General features: G+C 45.2%; 1 protein-coding gene across 1 annotated transcript; it reads left to right on the forward strand.

Annotated features, from left to right (window-relative positions):
- The first annotated feature begins 206 nt into the window (after window positions 1-206).
- On the forward strand, window positions 207-10,431 carry LOC117355720 (lymphocyte antigen 6E-like). Its single transcript, XM_033934673.1, has 3 exons — window positions 207-267; window positions 6,890-7,012; window positions 9,566-10,431. Exons 1-3 carry the CDS (start codon window positions 216-218, stop codon window positions 9,766-9,768), a joined length of 378 nt encoding a protein of 125 aa, XP_033790564.1. The 5' UTR covers window positions 207-215; the 3' UTR covers window positions 9,769-10,431.
- The last annotated feature ends 7,734 nt before the right edge of the window (window positions 10,432-18,165 follow it).

Here is an 18,165-nt window from a genome sequence, read left to right on the forward strand (position 1 = left end):
TTCGGATTTGAACCTACAACCCTAAGGTTCGGAAGTTGTGGCTCTAACCACTGTGCCACACTCTCCCACGTATGACATTGATTGAAAGATTCAACTTTTTTTCTGTGTGCGTGTTGACACGGTGCTTTAAAGAATCGTCATAGCAACCCAAAACAAATTCAGGGGATATAAAGGTCTTGGGGAAGAGCCCTACAGCCTCAGAGGAACCTGTGAAAATGAAGGCGTTTCTGATCTCCCTCGTGGTGGTAGCCCTGTGCCTGCCGACAGGTAAGCAACATCTCTGATTACCTTCCTGGATCTAGAGGATAACATGGATGACTAGTTGGCAATATTTTTGGGACACACCTGCACAAGACCACATAGAAATAGCTGTAATTATATTTATATACCTCTATACAATTTTACAAAACATGCTTTGCACGTGAAGGAAGGGGTTTATTTTTTTTTGCATATATTTCCATTGAAAGATTTATTTTTTTTAAACAATTACTACAATGCAAAAAACCTTTTTAACAGAAAATAAAAAACTATAACAGATTTACCGCCCCTTTTACAAAACTGTAATGTGGTTTCTACCACCGGCCGTGGCGGTAAGAGCTCCAAAGCTCATAGGAATTCTATGAGCTTCGGAGCTGTTACCACCATGGTCAGTGCTAAAAACCACGCTACAGTTTTGTAAAAAGAAGGGGGGGGGGAGCTGTTTGTAAAAATAAACACATGTAATTGTAGAAAATTATATAGAATGAATGACTTTGGGCTCCTTTAACTAAGGTGCGCTAGCATTTTTAGCGCACGCAGGAAATTACCATGCGCTACTCCGTGCACTACGCTTCTAGAACTAACACCAGCTCAATGCTGGCATTAAGGTCTAGCACGCACGGCAATGTAGCATGCGCTATTCCACGCGTTAAAGCCCTAGCGCACCTTAGTAAAAGGAGCCCTATGTTCTTTTAGAGACGTCATTGGTTAGATACATTGTAAGAGATCTCTATTTGCGTGCTGTAGATAAACGATTTTTATTAAGCTAGAATATATATGTGTGTGTCTGTCTTTATTTCTTTCTCTCTCTCTCATTAACCGCTTTCTGTATTTATTTTTTTATGTCTTTGTTTTTCCTCGGCTGTCCACCACCACCCCTTGGCTGCTTCCCTGTCCATTCTCCCTTTCTTTTACCTCTTCTGTGTCCACAACCACCCCTTCACTGCTCCCCTTATCCAGCAGCAGCCCTTCTCCCTTTGTTTTACCTCCCCCCCTGTCCAGCAGCACCTCTTTCCTGCTCCCCCTGTCCAGCAGTAGGCCTCCCTTCCTTTTTCTTCCCCCCCTGTCCATCAGCACCTCTTCCCCTGTCCAGCAGCACCTCTTTCCTGCTCCCCCTGTCCAGCAGTAGGCCTCCCTTCCTTTTTCTTCCCCCCCTGTCCTGTCTCTCTCCTGCTCCTTCCATCCTCCCTGAATTCCCCTGTCCAGCAACACCCCTTCCCTGCTCCCCTCTGTCCAGCAGTAACAGCATCCATAATTCAGCAGCTCACAATCAACACATTTGCTACCCACTGACCTTCACATCAAAGTTGCATTCGTATCGTCGAATGAGAGCAATGAAGGAGTCATTGCCCGATGCTGCCGGGGGACCTCAACTAAGAAACCCTGTAAAGAGCAGCAGCAAAGTCAGAACAATAGTAGCCCTTCCTCAATAGAGCAAGCAGCCGCCGCGGCCTGCAGGTGCTGACAGCCGCCGCGTGTGGGCGTGCCTGAAGCCGAGTGTGGGGCCGTTTCTGCCCGAAGTTTATTTTTAATTTTGAAGGTACCACGGTGGCTCCCCTCACAATCACTGCCTTCGTCGGAATCCTTCTCCGACGCAAGTGCATCTCGTGAGAGGACCCACTGCAGCGGCGTGAGGTGGAGAGCAGGGAGGCTTGTCTGGCACGCATGAGCACTCCTACCGGCCACAGCCCGACAGATCAGATCTCAGGGAACACGCTGGTAAGAGTGCGCATGCGCGCTTAGCATTTTATTATAATAGATTATAAGGAATATGTCCATATTTCTGAAATAAAATGGCCCAGTTCCAGTGGCGTACTTAGGGTAAGTGACACTTGGGGGCCGATCATTTTTAAATCCTCCCCCCCCAATATTAAAAAAATATTTTTAGTAATTTTATTTAGTAATTTTTATAGCCTGCCCTACGCAGAGAACACAGGACGATTTACAGTTTAACATTCACAGTGTTACAATATAACATTACCTAGGGCTCCTTTTACAAAGGTGCACTAGCGTTTTTAGCGCACGCACCGGATTAGTGCATGTTAGCCAAAAATTACTGCCTGCTTAAAAGGAGGCGGTAGCGGCTAGCACGCACGGCAATTTAGCGCACGCTATTCCGTGTGTTAAGGAGCCCATAGGGTTAGAGCAGGGGTCTCAAAGTCCCCCCTTGAGGGCCACAATCCAGTTGGGTTTTCAGGATTTCCCCAATGAATATGCATTGAAAGCAGGGCATGCAAATAGATCTCATGCATATTCATTGGGGAAATCCTGAAAACGCGACTGGATTGCGGCCCTCAAGGAGGGACTTTGAGACCCCTGCTTAACTAAAGCGTGAATTGTCTAGCTCATGGGAGGAAGTTAAAGGAGCCTTTAAATCAGGGGTCTCTAAGTCTCTCCTTGAGGGCCGCAATCCAGTCAGATTTTCAAGATTTCCCCAATGAATATGCATGAGATCTATGTGCATGCACTGCTTTCAATGCATATTCATTGGGGAAATCCTGAAAACCCGACTGGAATACGGCTCTCGAGGATCGGAGTTCCCTACCCCTGTGGTAGCACTTATCACCTCCTAGAGCAGCAGTAGGGAACTCCGGTCCTCGAGGGCCATAATCCAGTCGGGTTTTCAGGATTTCCCCAATGAATATGCATGAGATCTATGTGCATGCACTGCTTTCAATGCATATTCATTGGGGAAATCCTGAAAACCCGACTGGAATACGGCTCTCGAGGATCGGAGTTCCCTACCCCTGTGGTAGCACTTATCACCTCCTAGAGCAGCAGTAGGGAACTCCGGTCCTCGAGGGCCATAATCCAGTCGGGTTTTCAGGATTTCCCCAATGAATATGCATGAGATCTATGTGCATGCACTGCTTTCAATGCATATTCATTGGGGAAATCCTGAAAACCCGACTGGAATACGGCTCTCGAGGATCGGAGTTCCCTACCCCTGTGGTAGCACTTATCACCTCCTAGAGCAGCAGTAGGGAACTCCGGTCCTCGAGGGCCATAATCCAGTCGGGTTTTCAGGATTTCCCCAATGAATATGCATGAGATCTATGTGCATGCACTGCTTTCAATGCATATTCATTGGGGAAATCCTGAAAACCCGACTGGAATACGGCTCTCGAGGATCGGAGTTCCCTCCCCCTGTGGTAGCACTTATCACCTCCTAGAGCAGCAGTAGGGAACTCCGGTCCTCGAGGGCCATAATCCAGTCGGGTTTTCAGGATTTCCCCAATGAATATGCATGAGATCTTTGTGCATGCACTGCTTTCAATGCATATTCATTGGGGAAATCCTGAAAACCCGACTGGAATACGGCTCTCGAGGATCGGAGTTCCCTACCCCTGTGGTAGCACTTATCACCTCCTAGAGCAGCAGTAGGGAACTCCGGTCCTCGAGGGCCATAATCCAGTCGGGTTTTCAGGATTTCCCCAATGAATATGCATGAGATCTATGTGCATGCACTGCTTTCAATGCATATTCATGGGGGAAATACTGAAAACCTGACTGGATTACGGCCCTCAAAGAGGGACATTGAGATCCCTGGGTTAGAGCCTTTTCAACCCCACACCGGCCTTGTGGTGTAAACAAAATAAAAGAAACTTTTCCTCTTTCTGTTAGGTCCTAGCTCTGGCAGGATACACATTTCAAATATGACATATTGTAATCACAAAATAGAAAATAAAATTATTTTTTCTACCTTTTGTTGTCTGGTCACTTTATTATTCAAAACAAAAGTCCAGCAGAACTGCAGTGATATGTCGAAGACAGACTCGGAGCGATGCCTAAGGCCATCTCCTTTCAAGAGGAGGCCTTAACCCTGTGTGAGATTCAAGAGGCTCCTCAAGACATTTCCTTAAAAGATCTTTGGTTGATTAATACTCGTGTTGAGGGATTGTTAAAGTCAGGAGCTACTCAGAATTTAAATTTCTCTCAGGAAGTTATTCAAAAGATGGAAAATAATGATTCCAATGTGAAGATTCTGGATAAACGTCTTGCAGCAACTGAATCTCAGCTATTATCTCTGCAAACATTTACTGCATCGGTTGTAAAAGATTCCCACGCAGTACATTCAAAGTTTGAAATGTTTTAAAATTTATTGAGGGTAAAAAATCTGCCTTTAGTTAATTTTCCAAGGACTCATTTATTATTACCTGAAATTTTACTGAGGAAATTTTTTAAGGAAATCCTTGGTTTAGCTAACGCAGATTCATTACCTATATCAATATGTTATTATATCCCACAAAAGAAGAAAATTACCTCTGAAATAGGATTAGAAGAAATTGCCCCCACAGAATTTGACCTCACGGGGTTTTTGGAAGAATCACAAGATACTATTTTGACCAGAGCAACATTACTAGTAAAATGTTTAAATGAGTCTAGCAAAACACTGATTTTAAAAACTTATTTTCAAAATAAAAATAAGAAGTTCTGTGGGGACAATGTCTTAGTCTTCCTGGATGTTGCTAAGGCAACTCAGTTTAAAAGGAAGGCATTTCTGTTATTAAAACCTCAAGTCTTGGCAATAGAAGCATCCTTTTATTTAAAGTTCCCGTGTAAATGTTTAATTAAATATCAGGATAACGATTATGGGGCTCATAATAATTAAAAAAAAGTCTAAAAAGTGGCCTAAATGGATACTTGGACGATCAAAAAGCCTGATCGTCCAAGTACCCATAACCAAAGCTGGTTTTAGACGTATCTAAAACCAGCTTAGGCCTTTCCCCTGCCTCTAAACGCATAGAACGAAAAGAGGCGTTATTAGAGGAAGGGAAAGGGCGGGAGGTGGGCCAACCTACACCTAGGCATACAGCAGGTATAACCAAAAGTTTGAACAGGTTGCCTAGTCCAGTGGTCCCCCACCCTGTCCTGGAGGACCACCAGGCCAATCGGGTTTTCAGGCTAGCCCTAATGAATATGCATGAAGCAGATTTGCATGCCTGTCACTTCCATTATATGCAAATCTCTCTCACGCATATTCATTAGGGCTAGCCTGAAAACCCAATTGGCCTGGAGGTCCTCCAGGACAGGGTGGGGGACCACTGGCCTAGTCGGCACTTATACGTTTTGACTTAGACCACGTCAAAACAGGTATAAGTGCCGAAAAGGGGCCGCTGAGCTGATCGCGGCTGCCAGAAATGCCAGACTGCATTGAAGCCGCTTTCAGCTCTTAACTCTCACTCACATTCAGAAACTTTTACCCATCATATCATTTCTTCTCCTAGAAACTCCCTAACCCCGAGACATCCTGTCTGTCTGTCCAAATTAGATTGTAAGCTCTTCTGAGCAGGGACTGTCTATTGAATGTTAAATGTACAATGCTGTGTACACCTTTCAGCTCAATAAAACTGATAAATAATAGTAGTAGTAGGCCTTCAACACCCTGGCCTATATTTCAAGGCCTATGTTTGACCAGGCAACAATTCTGCAACCAGCGCCAGTGTTTGATTGCCATGCACCAGTTTGACTTCCAAAAGTACATGTGCTATTCCATTGCCTTCTGCCCTCAAAACCAGTGGTGTAGCGACAGGTGGGGCCCGGATGGACACAGGTCAACTAACTTTGCATTGCAGCCCACCCGGATGGACCATCAGGTCTTTATCTGCCATCATGGTACTATGAAGGACTGCTAAAAAGTTCTCAGCCCAACCAAGAAGAGAATGAATGTGGAGCTAGCAAATTTACAAGTTATTCCACACTTTTCTTGACACTTTTCGTTTCATATCATTGAAAAGTCTCAAAAGAAGTGTGGAATAACTTGTAAGTTTCGTGGCTCCACATCATTCTCTTCTTGGTTGGGCTGAGAACTTTTCAGCGGCTCCTCCTATTGTGATGTCATAATGCCTCATTCCACCAATGCCTAAGAGCCAACCTCATCGGTGATGTCACAATGGCTTGGTTTCCCTATACTTGTGCCCATTTACTAGATGCATTTGCCTCACTGAAATGAAAAGTGTCAAGAAAAGTGTGGAATAACTTGTAAGTTTCATGGCTCCCCATCCTTCTCTTCTTGGTTGGGCTCAGAACTTTACAGCGGCCCCTCGTATGTTTGAACATTAGTGGGAATAGGAGCTAATAATTTCAGCCGCTATCCAGGTCAAGTTATCAGCTGCAGATACAATGAGCCTAAGTTATCTGGATAAACATATCTGCATACCCTTATCCACAGGTGAAAAATTTCCATTTACAAGTATCTGGATAACTTCATCTGAATCTCTTTGACTATTAGCCCCCTCGGGTGTGTTATGAATAATATATAGTGCTGTATAATGTCAAAACTTACCTCTTTCAGCTCTCCTGGGTGAGATCCCTTGAGGTCTACTGGAAGGGTGGGATGGGGTGGACAGATTTACTGTGCTTCCACTTGCAGCCTGTGATACTTCTAGATTATTCCTTTTGGTGTTCCCTTTCATGCCAGTTCTATTTCATTTGTAAACTGCTTTGTTGTCTTATTCATGAAAGGAACTCTAATAAATCCCTGAACAAGAATAAGACAGATTTTCCATAGACCTCTGAAAATAGCCAAATTCGAGGGGGGAGGGAGGGTAGGTGACAGAATTTCTGTCGTATTGTAATTTTCATTGGAACAGTGCAGGTAGATAACATGATATGGATCTCTCTTTTTCAGTTCACTCATTGTTGCAATGTTACACTTGTAAAAGTGAGACAAGTAACAGCAAATGTCAGACACCTGCCTCTTGCGGAGAAGGAGAAACATTCTGCAAGACCTCAGTGACGTATGGAGGAATTGGTAAGTTGAACCATTCTTAACAAAGAAGAAAGTAGCTCTGGGGTACTGCTCAATGTTCAATGGAGAGAAGCTGAACCTTTGATCCAGCAGTGTCAATAGAAAGGAAACATGCATGAGTCCACACTTCAGTTGCCATACTACCACAGTAAGAGGGCAAGGGTCAGACTAGCATGGATACCTTAGCCCTTGGACTTTGTACTCTGTTTTTGAAACTAGTGTCACACTGGTCTCACTCACTCAGTCTCGGGGCACCAACTAGCCCGTAACCATAGCATACAAAAAAACAGAAAGTCTGAGTTCAAGCTGGGCGTAGGCCAGAGCCGGAATCACTCCAGTAGGCCAAAGGATAACTTTAGTCGTGGCTTGATCACTTCATACAGTGTCACTTAATTAGAAGGAATCAAGCCAAGACTGATGGAAAATTGATAACTTGAACTTCAACTATTTACATCAAAGCCTTTAGGGCCTGATTCTGGAAATGGTGCCTGCCGCGAGAAGCGCTTGCAAACTGGGTGCCTGCCGTATGTCAATCATTGGTAGGTGTCGTTTCCAGAATCGTGCCTATTTTTCTCTACAAATGCCTTAAATGTAGGCCTTTTTTACAGGCCTACATTTATGGCATCTGACTCGCACCTATAAGAAGTACCTAGGCTTGCCTACAGATGGCCACTTCCAGCGTAAACCATGCCTACACCGGCCTTAGGCATCTGTAAACGTGCCTAGATGTCTCCATTCGCGCGTACTTTGTCCTATCGATTGGTCGATTAGACAGTGATAGGACACCTATCATCACCTACACTTGGGATGCCATTTTTAGAGTCAGGACCTTAGAGTACAGAAATTGTTCCTAATGTTCATTTTAAAGTCTCTTCATAGTTCCCATTACAGTGTTTCCCGATCTCCTCATACGATTCTGTTAGTACTTGTGGTGATGCTGTGCACAATATTGCTGCTGGAAATGCTAATGATTTTAGTCTAGTGCAGGGGTAGGCAATTCCGGTCCTCCAGAGCTGCAGGCAGGTCAGGTTTTCAGGATATCCACAGGGAATAGGTATGAGATGGATTTGCACCCACTGCCTCCTTGAGATGCAAATCTATCTCATGCATATTTATTGTGGATATCCTGAAAACCTGACCTGGCTCCCGCTCTCGAAGACCGGAATTGTCTACTCTTGGTCTAGGGTTGTGCATTTTACTTTGGGGATGATTGGTTTTTATGCGTTTGCTTATTTACATATTTCCTCATAATCTCTGACCCCTGAGGCAGGCCTTATAACACCAGAACAAGGCCCATATTGAGTTCAGCAATAAAGCTGACTTGATGGTCTCTCATCTGGGTGACTTTTGGTCAGTGGCATAGTAAGGGGGGGTAGGGGCACCGCCCCGGGCACCATCTTGCCAGGGGCACTGGCAACCTTCCTCCTCTGTGCCCTCCCCCACTCCTGCCCCTGCCGCACACAACCACCCCTTGCCTTCCTCTGTACTTCTGTACTTTTTTTACTCCTTTTCTTAACATTGCTGCCCACGTCGGCATCGGCGCTCTCTCTGATGGCACTTCTGGGTCCCACTCTTAAGAAGCGATGTCCAAGAGTGAGCTGACACTGGTTGTGTTGGAGAAGTTAAAAAGGTATGAGGAGTGAGGAGGAGTGTCCGTGCATGGCAGGAGGGCAGGAAAGAAGGAAGGGGAAGTGCACGACCCCCCTGGGCGCCTCTCACCCCGCTATGCCACTGATAGTACCCAAGGTGAGCCATTCCGGATCCCACCCTCTTCTCTCACCCTGGGGCCATGCTATCTTCCTGCCTCACAACTGAATGTCCTACCAGCGCTGAATCTTCAGGTGAAACACAGCCGGCCCTCTGCTCAAGCCCCTGCAATACAGTAGGTGAGCAATGCTAGAAGGGGAGTGGCCCTGAGCTCTAAAAATGCTTCTGCAGGCTGGCCAACAGGTACCACAAGGGATTGGCCTGTCAGCTGAAGACTCTGGTCTGCTTTTCCTCCATGCAGTCAAATGCCTTCCCTTCATTTTAAAATCAGCTGCTCCAGGAGGCCCCCATGGGCCAGGATGTACTTCCCTTCTCCCCCCTCCCCCACTGGTTCCAAAGCCCATCCCCCTCACCTGTAATAATGCAAGGAGGTCACTGGCACGGTAGCGATTCTATGGTGCTGCCTGTGGCCTAATCAGCACTGTTCTTCTGCCACGATCTGCCTGAGCGGAAACAGGAAGTTGCATCGGGGGGGGGGGGGGGTGGAACATTGCCAAGGAAGCCAAGAGCAGTGCTAGAGAAACGCTGCCATGCCGGCGACCTCCTTGCATTTTTACAGGTGAAAAGAGAGCATCAGAACTGGGTGGGGAGAAAGGAAGAACATCCCGGCCCATGGGAGCCCACTAGAGCAGCTGCCCTGTTTGCCACCCCCCCCCCCCCCACAAATGCCAGGCCTAGCAGTGATCCATTCTCTAAGGACCATAGAGGGGTGTGTGGAAGTTGTAGCGGATGCAATTTACCAAAGTGTTTAGAATAATGGCCCTAATTCTTTCAACCTTGCTTATGTAGGTTCCCTTCGTGTTAGTTTCATCAATAAAAACTGCGCAGACTCCTGTTCGCCATCTGATGTGAACGTCTATGCGGGAGGAGCTTATACCTCCTGTTGCCAAACTGACCTGTGTAACGTCAATGGAGCAACGAGCGTGAAAATCAGCTACCTGGCCCTGGTTGTCTCAGTGGGTTTCATCGGCACCCTGCTGCGAGCAGTCTAATCGTCTTCACCCAAAGAGCAAAATCTGTGTCAGAGAGATTTTCTGACGCAAATTGGTATTATACCTCTGGTTTACACGCAGAAATCTGGACATGAAAAAAAGAACAATGTATCTGATTAATTTTAAGAGTTTACCAAATGAATCTTGCCTTTTGAATTTCCCGCCCTGCCCGTCACTGAAATTGCATCTAGGCAACTCATTGGCTCACTAAATTTGAATCAATTAAATACAGAAGCAGCAAGAGGTGTGCAAGGAACGCAGTTTAACTTTAACCAGGTCAATCAGAACTATCTGATTAAATCTACCTGATTAACCCCGTCTTTTAAAAAACCCAACAGCGTAGGTCAATGCGGTAAATGCTCTGCTGGTCATAAGGACTGAATGGGCATCGGAGCATTTGCCTCACGGCATTCGCTCGCATTGCTTTGTAAAAGAGGCCCTAAGCCTGGTTGAAAAACTTTGCTGTCCTGGCTTGAACTGGCTAAGGTGATCCAATTAACTTTCAATTGTGGCCTGAACAGCCACTTAAAGACAACTGGATAATTTCTGTTCAACTGGATATCTTGCTGCTGAACCCTGACATTATATTATATCATTTCTTAAGAATCTTCTAATATAATAAAACGGTAAGCCGCGCATGCGCACTTCCTATGCGTGCGCCGCTTTTCCGTGAGCTGTAGCGACCCATAGGAAGTGCGCATGCGCGGCTTACGGTTCTGTTTTTCGGTCTGGCCTGCTCCCTGCCGTATTGCATTTTTTAGTTGAAAGACGCAGCAGTGGCTCCTCTCACGATCCCCGCCTGCGTCGGGGGGGGGGGGGGAGAGAAATGTTGTTGCAGAGAAGTGGGGTGGAAATACTACTGCATAGGGAAATGGAGGGAAAGAATGACAGACAGACAGCAGGAGGGAGGGAGACAGACAGAAAGGAAGAAAGACACAGGGGCAGGGAGAGGGACAGAAACACAGACAGAAAATGGGAGTCATGGAGAGACATCGGGAGAGAGAGAGAGACAGAAAGAAAGAAAGACAGACAGACATATATTCTAGCACCCGTTAATGTAACGGGCTTAAAGACTAGTTACTAGTATATAATAATAATCAGGGCAGGATTAACCAATAGGCCAAGTGGGCACGTGCCTAGGGCCCTAAATGGTCAGGGGGGCCTCAACATTGTTTTTTCCAAACAGCGATGGGCCCCTCCAGCATCGATTGGCAACGCGGCCCCACCCCCATCGACGGAAAGTAAGACAAGCAAGCAATGTGGGTAAGAAAGGCAACAGGAACTGTAATTGCGCAAGCAGTACTGCGTGCCCAAAGCTTCCCTCTGGCGCAATTTCCTGTTTCCGCCTGGGCGCATATGGTGGGGTGGGGTGGGGCAGAGGGCCCAGTGTACTTGTGTGCCTAGGGGCCCTCGACGAATTAATCCTGCCCTGATAATAATAATAATAATAATAACAGTTTATATACCGCAGGACCGTGAAGCTCTATGCGGTTTACAATGATTAAAAAGATGCTACAGATTGAGTAGAGTTAACAAACAGGAGTTGAATGCAATTTAAAATCACCCTTAATAGACTGGTCACAACCAGGAATCGCATCATGATAAAATTAACATAAACATAGATTTTTAAACTTAAAAATTTTTGAAACCACAAATGAAAGACCTTTATATCAACTAATACCTATTACATAATTTTCAAATAAATAGGTCTTAAGATTTTTCTGGAATGTTCCATAAGAAGGGATGCATTTTAATTGTAGAGGCCAGGGTTTTTAAAGGCCTATATTACCAGCACCTAAGTTTGATGGAGAATCGCATATAGCCCATAACCACGCCTACTTTGACTTGAGACACCTACTTAGACGCAATTACGACGCCTGCCTTCATAGGCATCTACCAGCACCTACTTTTAAAAAACAAACAAACAAGCTTTTAATTGTTTTGTAATGGCACGGTCAATTACCATGCTGATTTAAATGAATTAAATCAATTAAGTTAGGCTGGGGTTGGGTGTATACCCCCACCTAACTTATGGAACCTACAATTTAAACATTATCCCCCAAATTATCAAAGCACAGAACAAATAATGTATATTTACTCAGAGAAATGTCCTCTTTTCCTCTCTGAAACAGAAATGTCCAGCTTAAGAGGAAGGTGTTTTTCTCTTTCTAAGCTTGACAAATAGATTCCAGTTGATCTTTCCAAATGTCACCAACGAGACCCAAAAGCGAAGACAACAGTTCTTATTACTAAAATCTGGTGTAATTTCAGTGGAGGGGAAGGTTTATTCTTGGGTTTCCTTGTAAGTGTATCGTGAATTCTGGTTCTAACAAATATGTTTTCTTCGATCCCACCCACCTAACTAATTTCATAGCTTTGAAACGTCTTGAGAAAGATGGAAAAACTGAGATCTAATGGTGAGATTACCCACAGGCATAGTTTTCAGTCACTTTTTCTTTTTCCTATTTTAAATTGATTCCCTGTAATTGTTAAAATCTCTCTTTGAAAGTCTTGGATCATAGATATGGATTGTGGACTAGTGATTGCTTAAATTTGGAATGGAGAATTTGTCTTATATTTCTTCTTTCCTTTTCCTTTTGTTTAATTTGGATTAATGTATAAAATCATTTTCTTTATTAAGCAATCGTTCTGTACAAGATGTATATGCTTGTTAATATTATTTAAAACTGATAAATAAATTTAAAAAAAAAAATAGATTCCAATTGACCTAAATTTCCTGTACATCGCTCTGAAATGCAACACAGAATGTGATTTGTAATTGTGAATACATCATAATAAATAAATTCTAAATTGACTTCCTCTATTTTAAGGGATGATGGTGCAGGAGACTGTTCTTTGATACCCCAGATTGACTTTGGGCAATAAGAACACTTTGAAATAAAACGCTAGTCTTCTTTCCTGTTTCCTGCTCTTGAATTCAAATACACAAGGGTCAATTTTCAAACAGAACTACAGCTTTGCTAATATAACTCCACTCTACATATAAAGATAAAGGAATGGTCCATAAAGTCTAGGGTTACCACACATCTGTATTTTCCCGGACAAGTTCTCCTTTTGAGGACATGTCTGGGGGTCCCAATGGCTTTTCAAAACCCGATACTTTGTCCGGGTTTTGAAAAGCTTCCCCTGAAATTGTGTCGGGCAAGAGGGCACTCGCGCATGTGCGGATGCCATGTGATGATGTCATGTGTGAGTGTGTGTGACATCATCGTGTCATATCCATGCCCGACTGGAGCAAGCAGCGGGGGAGGGGCTAGGGCAGGACTGGGGCATAACGGGGCGGGGAAGGGTGGGCCTGGGGGCTGGTCTAGGGGGTCCAGATTTTACGAATGTAAAATCTGGCAACTCTAATCCAGCCTGCCCAACCGTACACCCTCTATAAATTAATGATTTAATTTAAATTGTCCTTTTTCTTAGATGTTTCTGGGCCTGAAACCCAGAGCACTGCCCGGTACTGTGCTTAGATTTCATCTACTGGAGTATCCTTCAAAGCTCACTCCAGCCCATCTAAACCATTCCAGCTGTCGAAGCCCTCCCCATCCTCAACTGAATGGCCATATAAGGGACCCAGACCATGCAAGTCTGCCCAGCACTGGCCTTAGTTCGTCAATATTTACCCATTATTTTCTAATTAGAGTTGAAAATACATCCTACTGCTCTGACAATTGTAAAAAGGGGCACCTGGGATGTAAGCGTAAATCCTGTTAGCCTAAATCCTGCGCCTTTGTGCAGTTGTACAGTTCTAAATTGGCCACCATTATGGGGTCATGGCCACGAAAAGATGGGTAAGTGCTCGATGATGAACTTTTTGCTGTAGTCATCAGAAGCCCCTGCACGAGGACCGCCAATGAAGTTCCTGAACTCATCCTAGAAAAAGTGCCCCATTCCTCATTGCTGAATATCACTAAGGTCACCTTCGAAGTACTCCCCTTTGGGAAGCTATACTTCGACGCCATCTCCTAGTCCACCCTTCAAAGCCATTTTGGTACTCTTTTTCTGGAATGGCCATCAAAGCTGTCATCGTATCACCTTAGATGTCCGGAATGTCACCAAAATGTCTTCCTTTCAATATTTCCTTTAACTTCGGGTAAAGAAAAAAGTCACTGGGGGCCAGATCAGGTGAGTAGGGAGGGTGTTCTAATACAGTTATTTATTTACTGGCTAAAACTTCCCTCAAGGACAGTGCCGTGTGAGCTGGTGCATTTGTTGTGTTGCAAGAGCCATGCGGGACCATTTTTACACACACCTTTCTGAAGCCACGATTTTCCGTTAAGATTTTCCGGTTTCTCTATCGATGTTTACTTGTCCTGCTGTGCTTCTCACAGTCAGCCGATGATTTTGGCACACAGGGTGACAAATTTTTTGCAACGTTTTCGTCAGTTCTGCTCGTTACCGGCCACCCTGACCTCTCTTCATCGGTGACGCTTTCTCTCCCCTCAGAAAAAAAGTTGAAGCCATTTCCACACTGCCGTTTTCTTCATGGCATTATTCCCATAAACTTGGACTAACGTGTCCCCGATTTCACTTCCACTCTTGCCAGGTTTAACAAGAAATTTAATGCTCGCTCGCTGCTTTAATTCAAGCTCCGACGTTCTCACGACAGCACACAATAATGAACGCCACTCAGCAAGACACCGCCACACGTCGACACGAACGCAGCTGTGAGACATTGATATACCGAGGTTATGAAACGCTACCGAGATGTTTGTACAGTGCCGCCAACGTAAGCGCACGGTGGCAAGTTCGTGAACTTAATTCTCAGACCTCTGGCGAGACCTCATTCAGAATATTGTGTATAGTTCTGGAGGCCGCACCTTCAAAAAGATGTACACAGGATGGAGTCGGTCCAGAGGAAGGCTGCTAAAATGGTTGATGGCCTACGTCATAAGGCAGGGGGTGTCAAACTCAATCACATAAGGGGCCGAAATCTAAAACATAGGCTAAGTTGCAGGCCAAATTTTTAAATTAAGATATTTAGGGGTCCTTTTATTAACCGATTTAGCGTACGCTAAATGCGCATCTTAATATAAGGACCCCTTAGTCTTTGTAGAAGTATAGGGTTACAACTCTCCAACCCTACGCCGGCTCTATGATGTAAACAAAATAAATAAAAAAGACATGTCTGTACTAGGATGAACCAACATACATGACTAACACAATTCATAAGTTTGTACCTCTGGAAATCTTTTGAACAACAACAAAAAGACCTGTGAAACTGAAATTTTATTTGGGAAAAACAATAAAGCCCTACTTTTAAGAATGAGGATCCTGCGCATGCATACAAAGCCAATGCTCATGTTTCAAATATGGAGAATATGTGGTCGACTCTGAAATCCACCCTGCATGAAGCAACAAATCGCTATGTAAAAACGGTCAGCAAAAGTCGGAGAAACAAGAGACCCCAGTGGTTCAGTACTGAAATTTCGGACCTCGTTAAGGAGAAGAAAAAAGCATTTATCGCCTACAAACATTTAGGAAAGCAGGAGGCAAAAGAAGACTATCAGGACAGGTCTAAAGCTGTCAAGAAGGCAGTCAGAGAGGCCAAGCTCCGAATAGAGGAGAATCTAGCGCGGAACATTAAGAAAGGGGATAAATCCTTCTTTAGGTATATTAGTGACAGGAAAAGAAACAAAGATGGGATAGAACGACTCAGGAAATCGGACGGGAATTATGCAGAATCGGATTCCACTAAGGCCGAGCTACTAAATGAATACTTCTGCTCGGTTTTCACCTGTGAGGCACCGGGATCCGGTCCACTTTTACAGACAAGGGAAAGCCAGAAAGACCCGTTTCAAGACTTCAAGTTTACGCCCAGTAGCGTCTACTGCGAACTTTCAAGACTCAAAGTGAACAAAGCCATGGGACCAGACAACCTACACCCCAGGGTGCTCAGAGAGTTGAGTGAAGTCCTGGCGGAACCATTGTCTGTGCTCTTCAATCTCTCCCTAAGCACGGGAAGAGTCCCCTTGGACTGGAAAACAGCTAACGTTATTCCACTCCACAAAAAGGGCTGCAGGACAGAGACGGCAAATTACCGACCGGTAAGTCTCACATCCATAGTATGCAAGCTCATGGAAACACTGATCAAACAGAAACTTGATACAATACTGGATGAAGAAAATCTACGTGATCCCCATCAACATGGATTTACCAAGGGCAGGTCCTGCCAATCAAATCTGATTAGCTTCTTCGACTGGGTAACAAGACAACTGGATGCCGGGGAGTCCCTGGACGTAGTGTATTTGGACTTCAGCAAAGCTTTTGATAGCGTCCCACACCGCAGGTTATTGAACAAGTTGAAATCGCTGGGATTAGGGGAAACACTAGCTGCATGGGTTAAGGATTGGCTGAGCGGTAGAATTCAGAGGGTGATGGTAAATGGTACCCCATCCAAAACATCAGATGTGACCAGTGGAGTGCCAAAAGGCTCGGTCTTAGGTCCAATCCTATTCAACATATTCATAAGTGATATGACCCAAGGGCTCAGAGGAAAAATATCATTGTTCGCCGATGACGCCAAACTGTGCAACATAGTAGGTAAAAGCACTATGCCTGACAGTATGACGCAGGACCTACTACTATTAGAACAATGGTCATCGACTTGGCAGCTCAACTTCAATGCTAAAAAATGCAAAGTGATGCACCTGGGTAAAGAAATCTGTGCAGGACTTACACGTTAAATGGTGAGACCTTAGTTAGGACCACGGAAGAACGGGATTTAGGAGTAATCATTAGTGATGACATGAAAACTGCCAATCAAGTGGAAAAGGCTTCCTCCAAGGCAAGGCAAATGATGGGTTGTATCCGTAGAGGTTTTATCAGCAGGATGGCAGAGGTCATAATGCCACTGTACAGGTCCATGGTGAGACCTCATTTGGAATATTGTGTTCAATTCTGGAGACCACATTACCAGAAAGATGTGCTGAGAGTTGAGTCAGTTCAGCGGATGGCCACCAGGATGGTCTCGGGGCTCAAGGATCTTCCGTATGAAGTAAGGCTGAATAAATTGCAGCTGTACTCACTTGAAGAACGAAGAGAGAGAGGAGACATGATTGAGACATTTAAATATATCACGGGTCGTATCGAGGTGGAAGAGGATATCTTTCGTCTTATGGGACCTTCGTCCACCAGAGGGCATCCACTGAAAATCAGGGGAGGGAAATTTCATGGGGACTCCGGAAAGTATTTCTTCACTGAGAGGGTGGTCGATCATTGGAATGAACTCCCACGGCAGGTGATTGAGGCCAACAGCGTGGCAGATTTCAAAAATAAATGGGATATTCATGTGGGATCTCTAATGAGGTAAGGGCAGGAGGTTGGTGAGCAAACTCATGGGGGAAGGGTCACTGGAGTGGGCAGACTTGATGGGCTTTGGCCCTTTTCTGCCGTCATTTTTCTATGTTTCTATGTAGCACATCAATTACTCATATAAATCTTTTTTTTTTTTAAACTGCTTGAACAGTTAGTTATACGGCTTTGAATTGAAAGGTCTGACCGCTAGAAAAAATTACCAGAGAAGAAGTCAAGAAAGCAGTGCTAGTGTGGACCCTGCCTCAAAACTTAGCCCCCAATACACCCCACCCCGAAACAATGAGCACCATGCTTACACCCACCATTGTGACACGCTCATGCCTTCAAATGCCTCGCGCACGTTCCCACGCTTCTTAGCTCGTCTTCTGAAGCGGACAAAACTTTGGAAGGCGGTGATTGCAGCCTAGCATGCTGGCACCTCTCCTGCATTAGAAAGCGGAAGTCCCGGTCTGTTGCTCACCCTATCACCATTAGCGATGTCAGGACAGTGAACTATAGCTCTGCTGCCCAGGCCAGCTTAAGTGAAATTTTGTAATTGTGTGGTGAGCCAAATTTTATTACACTGTGGGCCAGATTTGGCCCACAGGCCAGAGTTTGGCATGTCTGTCATAAGGCGTACAGGGACGAACTTGAAGATCTTAAAATGTATACTTTGGAGAAAAGGTGGGAGAGGGAAGATATGATCAGTGGCGTAGCAAAGGGGAGAAGACCAGCCCGGGCGCCGTCATAGCAGAGGGCTCTCCTCCTCTGCGTGCCCCTTTAACTGTACGCCGGTACAAGCAGTGTCTTCTGCTTGTTGCTCACGCCAGCCTCGGCTGCCTTCTGACATCGTGTCCTGGTCGCGGAACCGGGACGTGATGTCAGAAGGGAGCCGAGGCCTACGTGAGCAGCAGGTGAAAGATGCTGTTTCTGCCTGCGAACATTTCAAGAAGTACGCGGGGAGGCGCTCAAGCAGCGGGGAAGAATGGGAGCACATGGGGCAGCGATGCCAGGTGCCATGCCCTGGGCGCCAACCTCCCTCGCTACGCCATGGGATAGGATAGAGACGTTAAAATACCTATGTGG

The sequence above is a fragment of the Geotrypetes seraphini genome, chromosome 2 (genome assembly GCF_902459505.1).
Source record: "Geotrypetes seraphini chromosome 2, aGeoSer1.1, whole genome shotgun sequence".
Taxonomy (NCBI): domain Eukaryota; kingdom Metazoa; phylum Chordata; class Amphibia; order Gymnophiona; family Dermophiidae; genus Geotrypetes; species Geotrypetes seraphini.

Bases quoted from the DNA above. Each gene is read 5' to 3' on its own strand.
- LOC117355720 (XM_033934673.1), top strand. From the start codon at position 216: ATGAAGGCGTTTCTGATCTCCCTCGTGGTGGTAGCCCTGTGCCTGCCG. The intron at 268-6,889 runs GTAAGCAACATC...TCTCTTTTTCAG, and splicing joins AGCCCTGTGCCTGCCGACAG to TTCACTCATTGTTGCAATGT. The intron at 7,013-9,565 runs GTAAGTTGAACC...TTGCTTATGTAG, and splicing joins AGTGACGTATGGAGGAATTG to GTTCCCTTCGTGTTAGTTTC.